Source organism: Mauremys reevesii, linkage group 8 (assembly GCF_016161935.1).
Source record: "Mauremys reevesii isolate NIE-2019 linkage group 8, ASM1616193v1, whole genome shotgun sequence".
NCBI lineage: Eukaryota > Metazoa > Chordata > Testudines > Geoemydidae > Mauremys > Mauremys reevesii.
The window spans coordinates 12,812,582-12,833,460 of record NC_052630.1 but is presented as its reverse complement, the minus strand read 5'-3'; the positions used below and the strand labels follow the sequence as shown (position 1 = coordinate 12,833,460).

Genomic DNA, 20,879 nt, shown 5'->3' with positions numbered 1-20,879 from the left:
TGGGTGTTTTAAGAGTACAACACAAGCAATATAAGCTCGCTGGCTCCCTTCAATCCTCTACCCTTTTCTCCCACTTATTTGAAAATGTACATGTTTTATTTTGTTGTTCTTAATTTCAAGCTGCCTTTTCTACCTAGAAATTTAGGACCTCCTTATACACAAAGCCAAAACTCACTGTACTACTGGAGATTTGTGGGAATAATCTTAGCATTATGGAACTACAAGAAGAAATTTGGTCTGTTACTGTTGGTATTCTTTCTTCTCCAGGTTGTCGAATGAGTGGTGCAAATCATATTGTACCAAAACAATAAAAACATGGCACAATCTGGTGTGTTGCAATAATTACTGAATTCTGTACCCTGTTGTGGATGAATTGGCTTGAACTGACATGTTTGTGTATATATGCATTTGTGACCACAGCTGGCAGTTTCCAGGTTATTTATTTCACCCAGCTCTTTATAAAAACAACCCAAGTAGCTTAGAAAATTAGAATTACATTGTTACAGTGTATAACATTTGCTATTGTTGAGTCCATTCACAACATTCACTTTAATTTTCAAGTATCAGAGGGGTAGCCGTGTTAGTCTGGATCTGTAAAAGCAGCAAAGAGTCCTGTGGCACCTTATAGACTAACAGACATATTGGAGCATGAGCTCTCGTGGGTGAATACCCACTTCATCGGATGCATGCATCCGACGAAGTGGGTATTCACCCAGGAGAGCTCATGCTCCAATACGTCTATTAGTCTATAAGGTGCCACAGGAATCTTTGCTGCTTTAATTTTCAAGTAAACTTGTTTCTTGTGACAGATTTCCAATTCAACAGCCCTTAGGAAGGAAGCCCTTCATTTTTTCCACAGAGCTTGTACAGTCAGGACAGCAACTTAATTTATTTTTAACTGCATTATAACATGTTGATACCAATTCCATTTTCACACATTGCCCTTAAAATGATATAGAAATGACAGTGTACTGACACCAATGTCATCACGGAGGGTGTCAAAACTTTGCTTCCTGTCACTGGGCTGTAGATAAAGTTTGCATGACAAATTAGCACCATAAATATCCGACAAATGCTGCATACAGACATGTTATGTAAACCGGGCATTCTCATACTTAGAAAGAGAATACTGCTTCAGCTATTGTGCATAACAGGAGCTTTCACTAACTGGCTGTAATAATACCTTGCAGTTTTGGGGAGGGGGGGTTACCTATAGCTCTCCCAATTCTTTACAAAAGGTGGTTAAGCTGCAGACTTATCCTGAAGTAAATTTGGCTCAATCAAAGCAACTATGTATGAGCAATCCCAATAGAAACAAACAACACAAGTATGTAGGGACAAAATTAGAAAGGCCAAGGCACAAAACGAGATCAAACTAGCTAGAGACATAAAGGGTAACAAGAAAACATCCTACAAATACATTAGAAGCAAGAGGAAGACCAAGGACAGGGTAGGCCTGCTACACAATGGGGGTTGGAGTGGGAAATAACAGAAAATGTGGAAATGGCAGAGGTGCATCATGACTTCTTTGTTTCAGTTTTCACCAAGAAGGTTGGTGGTGATCGGACATCTTATAGTGAATGCCAGTGAAAATTAGGTAGGAACAGAAGAGGCTAAAATAGGGATAAGAACAAGTTAAAAATTACTTGGACAAATTAGATGCCTTCAAGTCACCAGGGCCTGATTAAATGAATCCTAGAATACTCAAGGAGCTGACTGAGGATATATCTGAGCCATTAGCAATTATCTTTGAGAAGACAGAAGAGTCCAGAAGACTGAAAAAGGGCAAATATAGTGCCCATCTATAAAAAGAGAAATAAGGACAACCCAGGGAATTACAGACCCGTCAGCTTAACTTCCGTACCCAGAAAGATAATGGAACAAATAATTAAGCAATCAATTTGCAACATCTAGAAGATAAGGTGATAAGTAACAGTCAGCATGGTTTTGTCAAAAACAAATGATGTCAAACCAACCTGATAGCTTTCTTTGACAAGCCTTGTGGATGGGGGGGAAAAACGGTAGATGTGGTACATCTTGACTTTAGTAAAGCTTTTGATATTATCTCGCATGACCTTCCCATAAACTAGGGAAATGCAACCTAGATGGAGCTACTATAAGGTGGGTGCAAAACTGGTTGGAAAACTGTTCCCAGAGACTAGTTATCAGTGGTTCACAGTCATGCTGGAAGGGCATAACCAGTTGGGTCCCGCAGGGATCAGTTCTGGGTCCAGTTCTGTTCAATATCTTCAACAGTGATCTAGATAATGGCACAGAGAGTACACTTATAAAGTTTGCGAATGATACCAAGCTGGGAGGGGTAGCAAGTGCTTTGGAGGATAGGATTAAAAATCAAAATGATCTGGACAAACTGGAGAAATGGTCTGAAGTAAATAGCATGAAATTCAATAAGGACAAATGCAAAGTACTCCATTTAGGAAGGAACAATCAGTTGCATACATACAAAATGGGAAATGACTGCCTAGGAAGGAGTACTGCGGAAAGGGATCTGGGGGTCATCGTGGACCACTAACTAAATATGAGTCAACAGTGTAACGCTGTTGCAAAAAAAGCCAATGTCATTCTGGGATGTATTAGCAGGAGTGTTGTAAGCAAAACACGAGAAATAATTCTTCCACTCTACTCTGATTAGGTCTCAACTGGAGCATTGTTCTGGGCACCACATTTCAGGAAAGATGCGGACAAATTGGAGAGAGTCTAGAGAAGAGCAACAAAAATGATTAAAGGTCTAGAAAATATGACCTATGATGGAAGATTAAACAAACCCAATTTTTTCACTCTGGAAAAGAGAAGACAGAGGGGACATGATAACAGTTTTCAAGTATGTAAAAGGTTGTTACAAGGAGGAGGAAGATAAATTGTTTTTCTTAACCTCTGAGGTAGGACACAAAGCAATGGGCTTAAATTGCAGTAAGAGAGTCTAGATTGGACATTAGGAAAAACTTTCTAGCTGTCAGAATGGTTAAGTACTGGAATAAATTGCCTAGGGAGGCTGTGGAATCTCCATCATTGGAGATTTTTAAGAGCAGGTTAGACAAACACCTGTCAGGAATGGTCTAGATAATTAATCCTGCCACAGGCACGGGGACTGGAGTATATGACCTCTCGAGGTCCCTTCCAGTTCTATGATTCTGTGTTCAAATGCAGCTACTGAACAAGCAAGCACTGAAAACCAGGGACACTTGTCTGTGGTTTCTTTTTTTCCCTTTTGAACTTCACATCACCTTAGATGCTTTATCACTGTGCTGCATAATGGTGATGTGTGTCTCTCTCTTGAAAAGAACGGCTGGGTTCATTTAAAGCTTCTAATGCTCTGTATAAAGTACTGTACTGTGCATCCATGTGGAAGGCCAATTTTCATTAATCAAATATTCAGAAAAGTCAGGCTTTTCCTTACAATAAAACCACACAGAAATCAAAGCCTCAGCTAAAAAAGCACAAGATAAAGTGTTGACATGTGACATGTAAACCTCAGGGCTTCGCCACATAATGGACATCTCTGAGCAGCCCTGTGGATACTCCCTGTCACACCCCTTGTATTCCAAATGAGGTTACATGTTAAGGGATACCTCCACCTGTCTAATAAATTCTTATTGCCCCTGCCTTTCAAGGACCCCAAAGTACTTTTACAAAAGAATAACTAGGCCTCAGCCCTGTGTGAAGTACTATGCCCAGTATGGGCTCAGTGAGCCAGTGACAGCTACCGTCTTCTTTTCCTATCCTTTTTAACCCATCCCCCATTCTGTCCCTTTGAGCCCATGCTCTGTTCTCCCACCTCCTTCCCTTAGCCCCCCATTCAGCCACTTCTCTCCCTGACCCCATTCCAATCTCCACCCCCACCCTTCCCCAACTCCTGCCAGCTTCACGGTAGCCTGGCAACTACATGAGATCAAAAAGGGGCAAGATGGCCTGACTCCCTAAAGCCAGCCACCGCAGTGGCCCCCCCTCCCACAATGTCTGGAGTGCTTCCCACAGCCCAGTTGAATCTACAAGAATCCAATTGGGCTGCCAGAATCTATGAAAGGGCTGCCAAATATGTCAGTGTCAGGCCAGACATCTGACACTTGGTAGCTCTGCACTGCCAGACAGCCTCAGAGCCTTCATTAGCAGCTATTTACCTCAACACCTTCCTCCTTTTTTATTCTAGGGTCGTAGGGGGTGGTTTGGCCTCTCACACTGGTTAGAGGCACTCTAGGAGCTTTGGGACAGCTGGGGGATAATTGAGCTACAGGAACAGAGAGACACATGGAGTTTGTGCTGGCCAAAAGATAGGGCAAAAGGAGCTGAAAAGCTACCTTGTATTGTTTGTGTATATTGTTTAAGTTTACTGCTTGTAAACTGACTGGTGGGTTTGCAGCCGTGACTTTTTCCAGACTGGGATTAAAACAGAATCTCTTCACTAAAACCCTAAACTCAGAGCAATGCTGCATTCATACCAGAGCCTCCAGGGAATCTTTATCTCTTATTATGCCACCCCTTGTTTTGTCACTGGACAGCTTTTGTGTTTAACCATGTAACGCAGGTTCCTACCTCAACAACTCTGGTCAAACTCATTTTCCAGCAATGGAAAGGGACGTGGGGAGTGGGATTCGTAAAAGCTGTCAGAACTAATATCAAAATAATGGATAAAACACTACATGTCTCAGTACTGGCCAATGGCTGGAGTCCCTCCAAGTCCTTGCTATCCACTTCCCAAAAGAAGTCATTTTCCAAAAGAGAAGGATCTAACCAAATTCTAAACGATTCCATTTTATACAATACTACACAAAAGTGGACATTGAAAAATTATCTGACTGGGAGCTTAGCAACAGAAAAGCATAAATCTTCTTGGCAGTTATATAGTTTTATTGCTAGGTGGTGTTTATGGGAGCAGCTGTTAACTAACGGATGCGTAAGTTTGGCACAGTGGCTTTTAGATTCTGAAATCAGTAGTAGGTGCGATGACTATTGATTTGACTGCAGTGTTGTATTTACAATCTTTTCTCAAGTGAGACAGAGGGGCAGACTGAAAGGCTGTCACTCCTAAAGGTCAATCTGGGACCCAGTGAAGGAGTTACAAGTGGGGTGCCATGTGAGTACAAATGAGAAATAACTGGCAGCAAGAACACTCAGATTATATATCGTTAATTAAATATGCAGTGAACACAAGGACATGAGAAAAATAGGAAATTAATTCACCATCTATACAGTACATGAAACTAATGGATGTTTTTGAGTCTGAGAAATATATGGAGCAGGAAATTAGAACACTTTTCCAGATCCTACAAAACTCCATTAAGCAGGACAATTGGCAAATCTGAATAAATGGAAATAAAAGAATGTGAGGTCCCTGGTGACACTGCCTCTCTCATACATACATATACACACACACAAAACAAAGGCCTCTGAAAGATTTTATTGAACATACTAGGCCCATATTCTCAACTGGTGTAATCTGGTCAAATTCCACTGAAGTCAAAGACGTTATGCCAGTTTACATCAGCCGATGTGTGTATCTTTAGCTTTCAAAATCAATGTTTGTTTACAAACTGAGCCTCATAACATAAAAGAGCCAATTTAAAGGGTTTAAATTTTATAGGCTGAGTCCCCACTCCATTACTAGCTCAAGCTTGAGCAGAACTAGTGGGCCAGCTACCTCAAATTTAAAGCCCCATTTACCTCGAGTTAGAGATTTTTAGGTGTGGGTGGGAGTCAGGTTAGAGGCCACACTTGACTAATACCTCGAGCTATGAATGCAATGTAGACATAATAGTTATCCCACAGACATAACCCATATAAAAATGAGCAGGACTGTTCATAAGAGTCACTCTAGAGTAAAAGTGTACAAAACCAATAAGAGCGAGACTAAGATCTTTGATCTGAGCAACTACCTCCTGGATTACATACCTTCACCCTGCACCCTAAATCAACAGGTTTTCCACAAATCTAAACCGATGAAGCTACAGAGTAAAATCCTGGTTTTACTATGGCTAACTTTTGGGCCCATTACAATAAAAGGTTCTGCAGCTCAGACTTAATTCAAAGAGATTAGGTGTAATTATTTTCAGTATCAATACAGAAATACCCCACATTTACCAACAGCTACAACTTTCCAAGACTAAACCTCTACCTGCGTTTGTCAAGTTAACGGACTTGCTAACTACCCATACAAAACCCAAAACAAAACAGTAAATCTCCCTATAGACTATGTCTAACAAATTTTGAAGTGGCTAAAAAAACTGTGTTTTGAGTGTTTGGATTAATAATGCTATTATCACTACTCAGATTGTTATGGGTTTCTGCCATTGCAAAGTCTATACATGTTCCTACCATTGAGATTCCAATTCTGCAACCCTTTTTCTTTAAAACATAAAAGAGCAAAGGCAGACAAGAAATATTCCTGAAGCCAGATTAATTTTACTTTTTGGGGGTCCAGGAGGCTTATGATAGTGCTGAGAGCTAGTTGAGAATTTTCTGTGTAAGCATTTTTGTTGGAAAATATTGATTCATCAAAACAAACTGTGGAAAAGAGTTGGTTTCGACAAATCTCTCAATTTGAGAATTTTTAGAAAAAGGTTAGAAGTCGTTGAAACATTCTGTTGTGACATTTTCAAATGAAAAGTTTCATTTTTTGCTCTAAACTTTATTTCAAAATTTCAGGCAATTTACATTTTGAAAAGTTTTAAAAATCAAAAAGGTCAAAATTGAAACAAGAGGTATCATCTGACCCAATCTGAATTTTTTTCAGAATCATGGAAAATTTGACTTGAAAGGGGAAAAATATTTTGAAATCTTGAAAACTCTCAGATGAAAAAAAGCCATTTCTGACCCAGCTCTAATAATTACGTACATTGGATAGGGATTTTCTTGTTAAAATGAGTGGGGGAAAAGGAAATTATGTTTTCTACTCTACGATGAAAATAGGTTGCTCATACAGAACTAGATTTTATTTTCCCCCCAAATATTTCATGCAAGAGCACATTGGGCTCAAAACCTGCAATGTAGTGAGCACTCTGGCCCTGATACAATTTAAGCACATGCTCAAATTTTAGCATGTGAGGAGTTCCATTACACACTACATTCCTGACCTAATCCTAGAGAGCGTTCTCCCCAACCCCACCACATAGTGGTCCAGGGAGATCAATGGGCCTCTATGCTGCCAAAATTATTTGCCATACTGCATTCAGAATCAGGTTGTTGAGATGCATTGATTACAAGATACCTTCCATCATTTTCTACTGACTGGTTTACCTGCTTCTGAGAAATACCACCTCTTTAAGCATTGCCTGACTGCAAAATAGAATTTACAGTTATATATGCTTTTAAACAAGTTTAATAGAATCCTTGAATAACTAGGGTCAACAATGATATTAGATTAAAGATTCTGCTCCTTTAAATTACATAGTAGAAACACTATCGATCTGAAACAAAGAGGCCAAAAACAACATTATTCATGTTGAACATGCTGAGAGTTTATTGGTAGTACTATCAGTGAAAATGGTATTACCTGTTTATATGTTTTTAATTCAGACCTGAAGAGCATTATTTGGAAAACACCTGTGAAGGAATACAGATTATTATGGTTGTAAAGTAAACTCCCAAGACAATTTTAATGGAAAAACAAAATGAAATTAGCTGCCAAATGTATATGTATGCATAGCCTGCAGACCATGTCTATGGAAAGCAAGAGTATCTTACACACAATAGCTATTTGTCCACTCCAAAATGTAATTTACAAAACACATCTAAAGTGAAATATTGAATCCCAGTGAGCTAACACTGTATAATGCATTTTATTTTAAAGAAATAGTAAGCAAGCCATTTACAAGTAAACCAGTAAGTGATGGTAGACAAATTAAGCATTTCTAGGCTTCGATACAAAAATCACCACTTTTACGGTATATGATAATTTCTCAATTGTTGTTGTAAAGATACGAAAATACAAAGGGATCATATTTACCACTGGCAAAAGCAGACATCTGGAAAACCTATTCATTGTTAGTATTTGCAACCAGTTAGGGACCTGATGTGTCTTGTTTTCCAGATGGGTGCTTCAAAATGCTGATGTCCCAATTGAGCAAAGCCTTTAAGCACTAAACTCTAAATTCCACTAGGTCTCAGCAGGGCTGGATTTTGTTATGGCCCTTCTCATAACTCCTGATCACACAGTAACAAGCCTCAATTCTGTTGAACAGATTTCCAAAAACACTCCACTTCCAGTATAACACATTGTTGTCAATTATAGATGCTGGGTGCTGAGCAATTTGAAAATCTACACTTTCAATTAGGTGCTTACAAAGGATGCAAGAATTTTTGGAAATCTGTCCCATTCAGAAAGCAGGCATAAATTGTCAGAGTATTTTCAGGAGATCCGTGTTTTAGATTTAAGAAAAAAAAAAAAGTAACACAAGAAGGGAGTTTTGGTATCAGAACATCTGTACCTCACTTGAGGTTTAATTCTTTCCTCTCCTCCCCGAAGTGAGGCCAATGACAAGTTTCATTTGAGATTGGGGTTTTGATATGGGCTTTCTAATATGAAAGAAAGGCATGTTATCCTTGTTTTTAATAAATGCATAGTCAGAGCTCAAAACCTGGCTAAAAAACATCAAACCATCTTTTTGAAAACTGAAAAATCATATAAATCAGAATAAGAGGTTTTCCCCTAATACAGCTTAGCATCCTTGCCAGCTTCCATTATGCTCTGACATATGATTCAAACGGAAGGTTAATAATAAATGTCCATCATAATCATTTGACTTTATTAGCGTTATCTTAAAAACACACATGCTGTACATTTAGAATGAGGATTATTACACAGAAGCCTATACCATGGCATTTACTGTTTGTCTTCTCCCCGCCCCACTTCTTATTGTTATTCAAACAGAAAACAGTCAGTGAAAAAGAGTAATACAAATGCTAGCTGTATAATGCCATCAAACACAGCTCTAGAAAATAAAGCAGAAGAGTAACCAAAGCCTTTCTAAAGTATTTTCTGCTTGTTTTTGCGAGTATAAAAAAAGACAAGGTATGAAATTTAAAAAAAAGAAAAAAGAAAAAAGTTCTCCAGGTCATCTTAGTATTAGCCCAAGTCTAGCCAGCTGTCTTTGAATAAGAAAAATGTCTTTCAGGACCAGAAGTGTGATGACTGTCATGAAGAAAAGATCCCAGTCCCGAAGAGCTTACAGTCTAAAGAACAAATGTATCCAAAACACTTCTGAATGGCAGGGGGAAAGCTAACAGTGTAACAAGGTTGTGTACTGTTTAGTGTAGAGGACTAGATGCCAGGACTCTTAGATTGTAGAAGAGCCTGTCTTGGCCGCTAATTCTGTGCAGCCTTCCAATATTAAACTAAAGGAAAGTTTTGCCATTTACTTCAGTGGCCGCAGGAGCAGTCCTTTAGGCATTTGATTCTGCAAACTATTACTCAAGGAAACAATCTTTTCTCACGGCTGAAGTTCCATCAAACTCAATGGGATTGTTCTGATGAACAGGGATTGCTCAGGGGTGTAAAGTTTGCAGGATGGCTTCAGTGTTCCTCTCAATATCCATCCACCACAATTCCAGCAACACATTAAAGTAGTCCTCTGAAATCAACAGGACTTATTGTGTACTACTTAACATGAGTAAAAGGGGGGCCGATTTTGGCCTTTGGAGAAACCGTTTGGGACTACCAGGATTTGCTCCAATAGTGTTAAGGGGCAGGGTATAATATGTAAAGTTTTACTGCAATACATGCTTCATGCATATTTTCAGCAACAAATCTCAGTAGCTGTTGCACAGGAGGAAAACATTTCACAACCCTGAGCAATATAGCTAGATAGACCTAATTTTTAGATGTAGACGAGGCCTCAGTATCCCTCTTGTCCTATGAATTAACCCAGCCTCAAAATCCAGGGTTTTTTATATTGGTCTGAAAGCTATTAAAACCTTTTACCTACAATATGAATAGAAAAGTTTGAACAGATGGAGCCACCAGCTAGAAGTTAGATTTATTTTCCCACATAACATACAGCTGGACATGAACATAGTTCCATTAAATTTTCATCAGAGAATGGCAGGTGCAAAATTAGACTCCAGTCCATGACTTAACTTTAGTGCATGAAATAAGTCTTCATCCATAGATGCTCTTTTATTGGAGGGAGGGAGTTTGGTTAAATAAAAGTAGTATTTTCTCTGCTTTCCCCCACCAATGGTAATAATTTTAGATCAGAAAAACAAAACATGCAGGCCAACCAGAGACAACACCTTTTAAAATGGAAACATATACATTCTTTTTAAAAAGGAGTCTCCAACGTTAGTCTGATTCCTGTTACCAGATCTGTACTGTAAAGAGTCAATCACTTTCATATTGTACAAGAACGACAAGTGGTTAACACCACCCTAATCCGACTCTTTTAGGAGAGTGCTGGGCCTTTGATGCCTCACATTTCACACAACCCCTTACCCTTTTGATTTCTGTGATGTCTCTGAATAGATCCTCCTCCATCACTAAGGCCTAGTCTACATTACAATGTTTAGCTGATGTAATCCGTCTCGTGTTGACCTAGTGGTGCACATGTGTACGCTTAAATCTGTCACCCACTGATGCAAGTGCCCCACTACAGCAATGCAGTCACATCATCTCTCTGAGCGGTATTGAGCCACAGTCAGTGTACAGAGGTTGATGCAGCACAAGTCTTAACACTGCGTTACTGATATCAGCCATAACAGTACTCTCCAGCAGCTGTCCTACAATGTCTGTCACTGACTGCTCTGGTCACAACTGTGAACTCCACTGCCTAGGAGTAATGGAGATTGGAGGCCCCCTCCCGTTTAAAGCATCATGAATTTTTGAAATGCCTTCCCCTGGTTGTCCAGCTTGGTGAGCACACCTACCAGCTCTCCACTGCTGTGTGCTATGCCAATCTCAGCATGTCAGCTACATGCTCCAGGCATGCTCTGACTTGGAGTAGACCAGTATAGCCCTGCACGGATACACAATTTATATCCATGGATGTGACTATCCGTGGATATCCATAGAGCTGCAGGGCTCTAGCGACAACAAGCAAGACCAGCAGGGCCATGGCCAGTGAATGGGCCAGGAACCAGAGTGGTGAAAGCAGCAGCATGTCAAACTGCTGCTCGCAGACGTCAGTGCCCAGCCCAGGCAGCTCCTCCGGTGTGGCTGTACCACTCCCAGCCCTACCCACTGGGGTGGGCACCTGGCTCACTGTCAGCAGTCTTAGATTACGCTACCATATGCCAGTGGCTTTCATGCTCCCAGACAGGAGTCCCTTCCATGCCCTGCTTGGGCATGTAGAGATCTGTGTAGGGTGCATCCCCACAGAGTTCAGGCATGTCTTTAGTTCCCTGAACAGAGCATCACCATCCACACCTGGTTTAAAATAGCTAAACTGTACCCCACAGAGCCATCGTTTGGGAAAGGTGAGAGAGGAATTCTTTATTTGGCATGCTTAGAATGTCACGCAACAGACATTTGTTAAATTCTCAACTGTCTGATCTGTGTTTTCTCAATATTTGCCTGCATGTGCACTTTGAAGGACTGGAATCTCATGAATCACATTGTTCACTTGAGCTTTTTCAAGTTTTTAAATTATCCTGTGTGATTATATTTCCACTCCCACTGAAACCTCTATGATCACTACTGAGGCCTCATCTACTGGCATAGTTTAAAGAGCAAAACACCCTAGTTATGGACACAGTTATGCCACTATAAAAGTGTTTATCTTGGTATAAAACTTAGTTTTGGCAAAACAAAATAAGCTATATTGATATAAAGCATCTTAGACCAGTATAACTGCATCTACATAACTATGTCAGTTTAAAAAAAAAAATCAAACCCCTGACAGTTACGCTGCTAACACCTTTAAAGCGTAGACCAGATGCGAATAGCCCTAACATCCTGAGGACCCTCTAGATACAAATCAAGTCACTGGTCAAGAGATAGCACAGGAAATAGTAAAATGCATGGACTAAAGATGGACCCTAGCCTCAAATATCAGATACAGATCCTCTCCAGAAGTTCAAAGTTATTCAGATGTAGAGGGTTGCTTTGAGCTATTATTGCGATTGGGACAAGCCACAACATCTTGATGTGAATCTAAACTTTATTCAAGGTAAAGAGTATTCAGGTCTGGTTTTTTTCTTGTCCCCACCTACACCTTGCATGCACAAAAAGCATTTGGGATACACAGATAACTGTGGGTTGGAAAGAAAATATCAGTATTTTATGCAGGCAGGTGCCCAGACAGAAATAACTCGTCTTTAGTAGAAAGGTCTGGCACACTTAAGCAACATAGCACCTCCAGGATAGAGCAGGTAAACCTGGGTATTCTTACAAAAGAAACGTCCCAATTTCTAATTCTAGGCTTTGATATAGACTCTTTCTGTGGAGCTGGGCAACTGCTTTATCTCATTTTCCTCACTTTTTTTTTTTTTTTTTAAAAACAAGACCACCACCACACCTTACCTACCACAGGCATGCTGTGAGGATTAAATTAACTGCCTGTATAACACTTTAAAGACAAAAAATTACAACATAAATGCTACTCACCCACATCATTCCATGTATTTATCAAAAAGCTGATTCACCCCAATATTATTTTCTCTGTAATAAATAGTCTTAGGCTAAAGTCTCCACAATAACTAAGCTCCTCTTAATGTACATGGTTTGTTTTACTGGATATTAATGCAAGACAGAGGGGCAAAAAATAGTTATCACTACTTATGTATATGGCTAATAAAATGGATTTTTTTTATATTCACATGGTGTATACTGAAGGCTTTGTTTATTGTAAAAACTAATCCTCTGGATAATCACTCATATGTCATACTCAAAATACATATTCTTCACATCTTGCATGTCCTATAAAAGGAGCAAAAAGGTTACGCTGTCCTCTTCCACAGTCACAAGCAGAAAATAAACATGGGTCATTCCATCTGTTATTATTCTTCTCTCCTTACCTATTTTATTAAATAAGCCCTCCTCAGATGCTCCAGTCTAGTGGTCATGGGGTCTATTTGAGCAAGCTGCATGTACACCAACCAGCCTTCCTATTCATCACAGTCTGGCATGAAGTCTCTTGATAGTTTCTGTTCATTTGTCCATAGACTCAGAAGACGTGAAAAGTCTGAAAGGGAGATCGGGAAAGGTTAATTGGTTTCATTGACCATCTGTTTGTGCTGTGAATAAATGCTGAGAATAATGTGTAATAAATAGCATCTACAAGGATTAAATAAATCAATTCCAGGGATTAGAAGTAACCTATAGATTGTGTTAATGGAGCAGAAGTCTATGTAACAAAATCAGTCTTACTGAGATGTAAAGCCTTAGACCTGTGGGGGATACCAGAGCAAAGTTTCCCAGGAAGCCTGAAGGTGAAGTGGGAAAATTAAACAATTGGATATCTCTAATCAAAATTTGAGCGAATACCTGGAGGATTACAAAAGGAGGACACAGACTAGACCCTTGTCATTGAAAAAACAACAGCAAACGTGTAATCGCTTTGGCTTTCTTGTTTTCTCTTTGTTACACTCCACTTCCATGTAGCACTTGGAAGTTCCTGCACTGAGAGCATCTATTTTATGTACTTTTAATACCAGTACTTTGTCCCTCGCTAGTGCCTTCCATTCAAGGCTCTCAATGCATTTAAGTACTTCACTGAATCTGGCCTCACACTGCCATGAAGTAGGTGAATCGAGATCACACAGAGCTGGGAACACAACTTCAGTCTTCTTTCCAGTCCTGTGCTTTAACCACTAGATCAAGGGTAAAATTTTCAAAAGCACTTACATGATTTAGGAGCCTCGTTTCCATTTTCAAGAGTGATTCAGGCACATAGGAACCTAAACTCTACTGAAAGCCAATGAGAGCTAGGCTCTTAAGGGCCAGATTTTGAAGATACTTAGGTGCCTTCAGATGCAGATAGGCACCTAATTGGATTTTCAAAAGCATCTCGGTGTCTAACTCCCACTGATTTCTATGAGAGTTAGGCACCTAAATACCTTTGCAGATCTGCATCTACAGGCTTAAGTCACTTTTGAAAGTGGGACTTAGGCCCTTTTCAAAATTTTACCCCACACTTCCTCTCCCTCTTGGGCTCATCTAAAATCTTCCAAGTCCCAGTTTAGAAGTGTGGCTCCTTTAAAGATTAATAACTCGCAGCTTCATACACATATCCGGCATTTTCCAAAAATTCCCAACGCGCTTTAAGGCCAATCCATTTTCACAAGAGGGGAAAGGAAAGGAATGTTCAGACCTGCCCCAAGTTGCTAATCTCTTTCTGCTCCTTCCCCTCTCCTTCTTAAAAATATACCAGTTGTTCTGAAGAATGCTGGCACTATACAGCAATGCAGCTGAAGATAATACAAGTTGTAATCAATTACCCCTTGCAGCAAATTGATCACATTAAGTAACTACTGTATTTTAACCTCTAAATGCATCCTTATTACCACCTTTGATTTAATTTTTGTTAATGGGATCATGAGGAATTGCTGACAAGCATCTGAATTATATATTAATAAGTGTTTGGTGGTCCACTTTCTCCGCTGCCCCGCCCCTTTCAAAAATGGCTCAATGCCACCAAGGTGGCTGAAAACTACTACGTTAGAATAAAATATGTGGAATGAAGATGCAGAACAAAAAGGTCACAGTTTAAGCTGGGAAGTGATGGTGCAGCTCCCCAGCTGCATAAAGGGGGGAATCTGTAGCTAACCTAGCAAGGTGTGCTTTGGAGTTACTTTTCTTTATGTAACTGTCATTTTTATAAATTATTACAATTATTAATGATTTCCACTGTGGTAGTGCCTGCAAGCCCTGGTCATGGATCAAAGCCTATTGTGCTAGGCACCGTACACACACATTAAGAAGCTGGTACCTGTCCCCAGAAGCTTACAATCTAACCATTAGGTGCGCATTAAACAATGAGTGAAACTGAACCATTCCGTAGAGGGTACTGCAGTACTCACCATGGGATGAAAGGCTGGTGGTCTCTAGTTGAAAGATCATTTTTAAAGCCCCTTTAAATTACCATACTGAAGCAGACCAGTTGTCCATCTAAATCAGTATATTGTCTCTGACAGTGCCAGAATCAAACATAAAAGAAAGAACGATACAACATAGCGGACAACAATGAATTAACCTGCCCATAGATCAAGTTTAATTCTAACCTCCATCGGAGGCAATTTTCAGCCTCTTGGCTGTAGAAATAAAGCCATATTGTCATGTATAGTGTTCTCCTGATGTGTGGCCATGGGAGAAATCTGACAAACGCCCTGGGCGATTTTTTTAACAATAAAGCAGAGGCGTACTTGCACTATGCTTGTGTTTGCAGAATATTAACATGCCTGGCCACCCCCGATAAGCATAGCCACAAAATCTGGTTGCAGATAGCTTCCTGAAAAGAAAGCTTTGGAACAGATTGAACAGAAATTGAATTATTTTAAATTCGGTCTCAAAATAAGCATCAGAGCTGTCCTTAGTGTGATAGACCCAGGCTAGATGGGAACAGCAGAGGAGTAGAAGGGAGATATACTGGGCACTGGATAAGCAGTTCTCTGTTCCCTGAGTGACCAGAGCAGGGGCTGCTCCAGGCTAATGAGAACACCTGACTAATTAACCAGCTAAGAGTCAGGTGAGGCTGTTAAGCACCTGACTCTAAGGCCTCTCTGATGCTATAAAAGGGCTCACTCCAGTCAGGCCAAAGGAAGCCAGGGAGCCAGAGGAGAGGAAGTGCGTGCAAGGAACTGGGAGCAAGAGGTGTGCAAGAAGCTGAGAGTGAGTAGGCAGACTGCTGGAGGACTGAGAAGTACAAGCGTTATCAGACATCAGGAGGAAGGTCCAGTGGTGAGGACAAAGAAGGTGTTGGGAGGAGGCCATGGGGAAGTGGCCCAGGGAGTTGTAGCTGTCACGCATCTGTACCAGGAGGCACTCTAGACAGCTGCAGTCCAGAGGGCCCTGGGCAGGAACCCGAAGCAGAGGGCAGGCCCAGGTTCCTCCCAACTCCTGATCAAACACAGGAGGAACTGACCTGGACTGTGGCTTCTACCAGAGGGGAAGGTCTCTGAGCTGTTTCCTGACCCACAGGGTGAATCTCTGAGGCGAGCAAATCCGCCAATAAGCGCAGGACCCACCAAGGTAGAGGAGGAATTTTGTCACATTAGGCATACGCAGTATATGCGGCTGCACAGGGCACCCAATAATTTGGGGCACCCCTGGGTCTTAGTGTCCCACCTCTTCCTATCCCTGTTGTGACCCTATCCCTGTTGTGACAATCAGGGTATTCATCTTTAGCCTTAAATGCTTGGCTCTTCAGACATATAGTTTTTTAAATAAATCCTTCAAAAGACCCCCCTTCTCTAAAATACACTGTGGGCCTGAGCTGGCTCAGCCTCAGATAGTTGTTGGATGTTTGTTAAATCATGCTTTCCACCATGTGTACATGGAGTGCTATAAAAAAATCTCCCTAATAACTGTGGCACTGCAGTGTTTCCTACTCTAACTATATTAGGATACCGAAGGTACTACAAATACAGCAGTAACTGGCAACCATTGGACGTGTGACTTTAAAATATAACAAGGGAAAATTAAACACAATAGGGTGCACCACGGCAAAAATATATTTCTTTTCACTTTTGCTTCCTCAGGGTTTATAGCCACACCAGGTGGCAGTGGTCCTAAACTGAAGTATTATTCATATAGAAGTGATGTCAAAAAGATCAAGAGGAAAATATCAAATATACAGATTAGCAGAAAGAACGTGAACAGAAAACATTTAAGAAAGAAACCCTCTGGGGAAGAAATAAGAAAGTTCCTACTGATCGCATTCACATAAAAGAGCTTTCAAATCTATTATTTTAGTTGAACTTCCCTAGAGAATTCAGATAGACCGGGACATTCTATAGAGATGAATGGATTGGCAGAGCTTCAGATGAGTTACAATAGGTCATAAAATGTGGCCAACTTTCTTGTAATAGATTGTCTCTACATGTATCCAGTGGCACTCAGAACCACCTCAATGAAAGCCTGATTCCTCTGAATTTCATTTTCAAAATCATAAAAATGGTTCCAAAGAAATAATATATTATATGAATCAGGAAAAATTATTCATGTCAGAGTAAATTTGTTACAGATTTCAGGCATTCTACATGCCATGTGTAATAGTTTGCTTAAAATACAACTTATTGAGACAGCAGTGATGATTGACTGGTAATCCCTCGATTCAAGGATGATCTCTACCATGGATTTACATATGAATCCTGAAATGACTTAGGAGTCCGATCCTGGAACCACAAATCCGCCCGCAGGCATTTTGTGGCAGCCAGTGGCCTGCTGGGAGACAGTTATTTCCTTCCTCCTCTCTCTTTTCAGCTTACAGGGCAAGACACTTCTCCTCAAAAAAGGCCACTGCCTGATGGAGGATATGGTGCCACTGAGGTCAGTTGGTGGCTCGCTCTTCCCAGCTTGTGATGTCCACATCAGTGTTCATAAGATACACTTTCAGTGCGTGTTTGTAGCATTTCCTCTGACCATCCTGGGATCTCTGACCATGAGTGAGCTGAGAATAGAGGACTTGTTTTGGGAGGAGAGAGTCTGGCATCCTCACACAATGTCCAGCCCAGCGAAGTTGGTGCATGAGGATCATTGTTTCAATGCTGGTGTTAGTGCAGCAATCTTGCCACTTGACACACAGGATCTTCCGGAGGCATCATTGGTGATATCTCTCCAAACCCTTCAGGTGCTGTTGATAGGTCACCCAGGTTTCGCATCCATAGAGCTGTGTAGGAACAATAATTGTTTTATAGACCTGAATCTTGGTGTCCTGCCGTAGTCATGGTCCATGAAAATTGCGTCTGAGTAATTTCCCAAAGGAAGCACTTACGCACTGGATCCTGTGCTGGATCATACTCTAGATTTTGCATTTTGAGAAAGTTGGCTACCGAGGTAGCCAAAGTGCTCAACTGTCTCCAAAGTCTGACCCTCAACAGTGATTTGTGGTGGGTCATGTGCAAGGCCTGAACAGGCTGATAGAGCACTTTAGTCTTCTCAATATTGAGTGAGCCCTAGGCTTCAGTAAGCTTGTGCAAGAAAATCCAGTATGGACTGAGTCATTCTCAGTGTGCACGAGGATGACACAATCATCAGCGTACTGAAGATCAGTAATGGACACCCTGAAGACTTTTTAATCTTCGATGTCTCCACTTGAAGTCTAGAGCCACCTATCCATTCTATACTGAACGTCAACTCCACTAGGGAGGTGATCTTTAACAAGGACCAAAATGACTGCTAAATAGATGGAAAACAGGGTTGGAGCAATAGCACATCCTTGCTTAACCCCAGTTTTGATGATGAAAGGTTCCGTCTCAAGGCCATTACAGAAAATCGTGGCAGACATCTGATCATGGACCTTAATAAATTTTGGAGGGCAGCCAAATCTAGCCAGCATCTTCCACAGAACTGCACAATTTACAGAGTCAAAGGCCTTTGTCAAATCAATGAAAGCCATGTACAGGTCCTGATTTTGCTCCCGAGACTTTTCCTGGATTTGGCAGGCAACAAAGATCATGTCAGTTGTCCCAGGAGACAATAGTATAGGATATACAGAATGTCTAAGCTTGGAAGGATTCAATTTTTGTCAGGAAGTGTTGATTTCACTGAACTCCCAAACCCACAAAAAATATTTCCATCTATCATCATCAAAATTTACAGAGAGGCAAAAGAGAGAAAAATGCTGCTTGAGAACTTATAGTTTAATTTAAGGATATTTACTTTGTATATTTTGGCATGTGAATGTTGACAATTTGTGTTTAAACAGTTATAAAGCTAACTTTTTTACTCTGTGTCTACCGTCATTAAATAATTGTCAGCCCCACCCACCTCCATTGTCTGACCCACTGATAATATCCCACCACTGTGAAAATTTAAATGAAAAGTGGAAAATTGCTTTTAAAAAAAATTATCCAGCAAATTTATAAAAAATAAAAATTTAATTCTGCCAAGCCTAAGTATGTCTTATGTATGTGTCTTTGAAAGAGAGATGAGAGTCTGGAGGAATTAACTGTTCATTCAGATAAAACAAAAATTAACAAATCTTTGCCCCATTCTTGAGCCCAACCCTGCTCAAAACTTCTCTGAAGTTTGAAAAAGTTTGCTAATTTAAAAAAAACAAAAACAAAAACAAAAAAAACCTGATGCATAGCATTATAAACGGTCTGAACATGAAGAACATACCCTGATACATACAGAAAACATCTCTTTGTAAACTTAAGATCAATTGATGGAGGGGGGGAGAGGGAGATGGTCACCTTCTGTCTTTGACACTTTAAAAACTTCAAGTTTGAATCAACCCACTGCCCAAGAGGAGTTGATAGAAAAGCCAAAACAGACACACTCTTCCTCTGGCCACAAGAAGTTTCATGGGAACAGAAAGTTTCAAAAAATTTCAACTCAATCAATTTCAATTGATCAAAATGAAATGTTTCAACATTCCCAAATCTAAATATTTCATTTCTACTTGTTTTGAGACTAATCTGTGTCCCCTCTGAGCTTCATGGTATTCGTAGTTCAGGTGTCTCATGTCCCCATTCTCCTCTATGGATTGGGTTCTGGGTCTGGACTACATACCCCATGATGCCCTAGGGCAAGTTCAACTGGCAGGAATATTGCAGTACATCATGGAAGATGTAGTCCACCCAGGCAGTCTGGCCCACAAAAGAAAATGTAAGCATGAGGCACCCAAACTACAATTCCCATAAGATACTGTGGCCACTCAGGCAGACAACTCAATGTCAAATTGACCCAAGACAAAATGTTTCAATTTGTTTCCCAAAAAACCAAAATGTTTTGATGTGGGTCAACATAACACAAAACAAAAGTTTGGCAAAAATCAACATTTTTCCCCCAAGGAAAATTTTTTAGTTTGGCAGTGATTGCATTTTACATCCAAAAGGTATTTGCATAGGAAATTCCCAATCGGCTATATTAGAGGTTCTCAAATAATGGCCTGCGAACTCCATTCAGGTGGTCCGCAGATAGCTTCCTCTACAGTGTGTGCGTGGGCGGCTGCACACAAGAGAATGAAGGGCCACCCACCTAATTAATGGAGCCGCACAGGCATGGCTCCACTAATTAGGTTCCTAGACCCTGAAGAAGATGCACATGTAAGGTGAAGTGGTGGCCTTGGGGGGAATAAGGGGTAGGTGGGAGGGAGCAGTGGGGTGAAAAGAGGGGTGGAGGGAATTTGGGATGTGCAGGGCTGCAGCGGCCAGAGAAAGAAGCAACTTTCCCTAGCTCCAGGGTTACAGCTACCAGGAAGGCCCTCCTTCCCAGCATCAGCTCTGGCAGTGGGGAGACCCCCCTCCTTCCCAGCCCCAGCTCAGGAGCTGCTGCAGTGTGGGATAGAGGGAGAGACACCCTCCTCCTTCCCAGTCCAGCTCGAGGGCTGCTGCAGCAGGGGAGAGGGGGCACATCCATTGCATTAGAAAGGTAAGACTACTGAGCTATAGAAGACACCATCTTATAGGGTAAGGGTAAAAAGTATAAACATTTTATTTGCTCTTAAAAAAAATAGCTAATTGCTTTGGTGTAGTTCACATTGGCCTTGTTTTTAGGTCTTTACATCTGGAAAAACTAAAGATTGGTTAGCTAACGTATGCCATAAAAACAGTGGAATTCAACTTCACCAGCTTTTGGAGGCATTCAGACAATTCTGTATACTGGTCCCCATTAAGCCCCTACTTAATTTGCAATATCGCAGATCATGCAATATTAGGCTTCCAATACAGTTTTGATTTTAATTAGCTTACTTTGCACAGTCCACAATTTTGCATACATTTTGAGGTTTGCAACACACTTTTTTCCTCCATTGGTTCAGTAGAACCCC

At 40.7% G+C, this 20,879-nt stretch overlaps 1 protein-coding gene across 2 annotated transcripts in view; it reads right to left on the bottom strand.

The window, feature by feature from the left end:
- The window catches only part of FSTL4 (follistatin like 4), an 817,110-nt gene that overhangs the window by 667,218 nt on the left and 129,013 nt on the right, over nucleotides 1–20,879 (bottom strand). For both annotated transcript variants that reach the window (XM_039485151.1, XM_039485152.1), the window contains 2 exons: nucleotides 12,964–13,130; nucleotides 7,508–7,557 (listed from right to left, as the gene is read on the bottom strand). In XM_039485151.1, coding sequence (XP_039341085.1) covers nucleotides 7,508–7,543 — 36 coding nt within the window. In that variant the 5' untranslated portion in view covers nucleotides 7,544–7,557; nucleotides 12,964–13,130. The remainder of the gene's footprint in view (nucleotides 1–7,507; nucleotides 7,558–12,963; nucleotides 13,131–20,879) is intronic.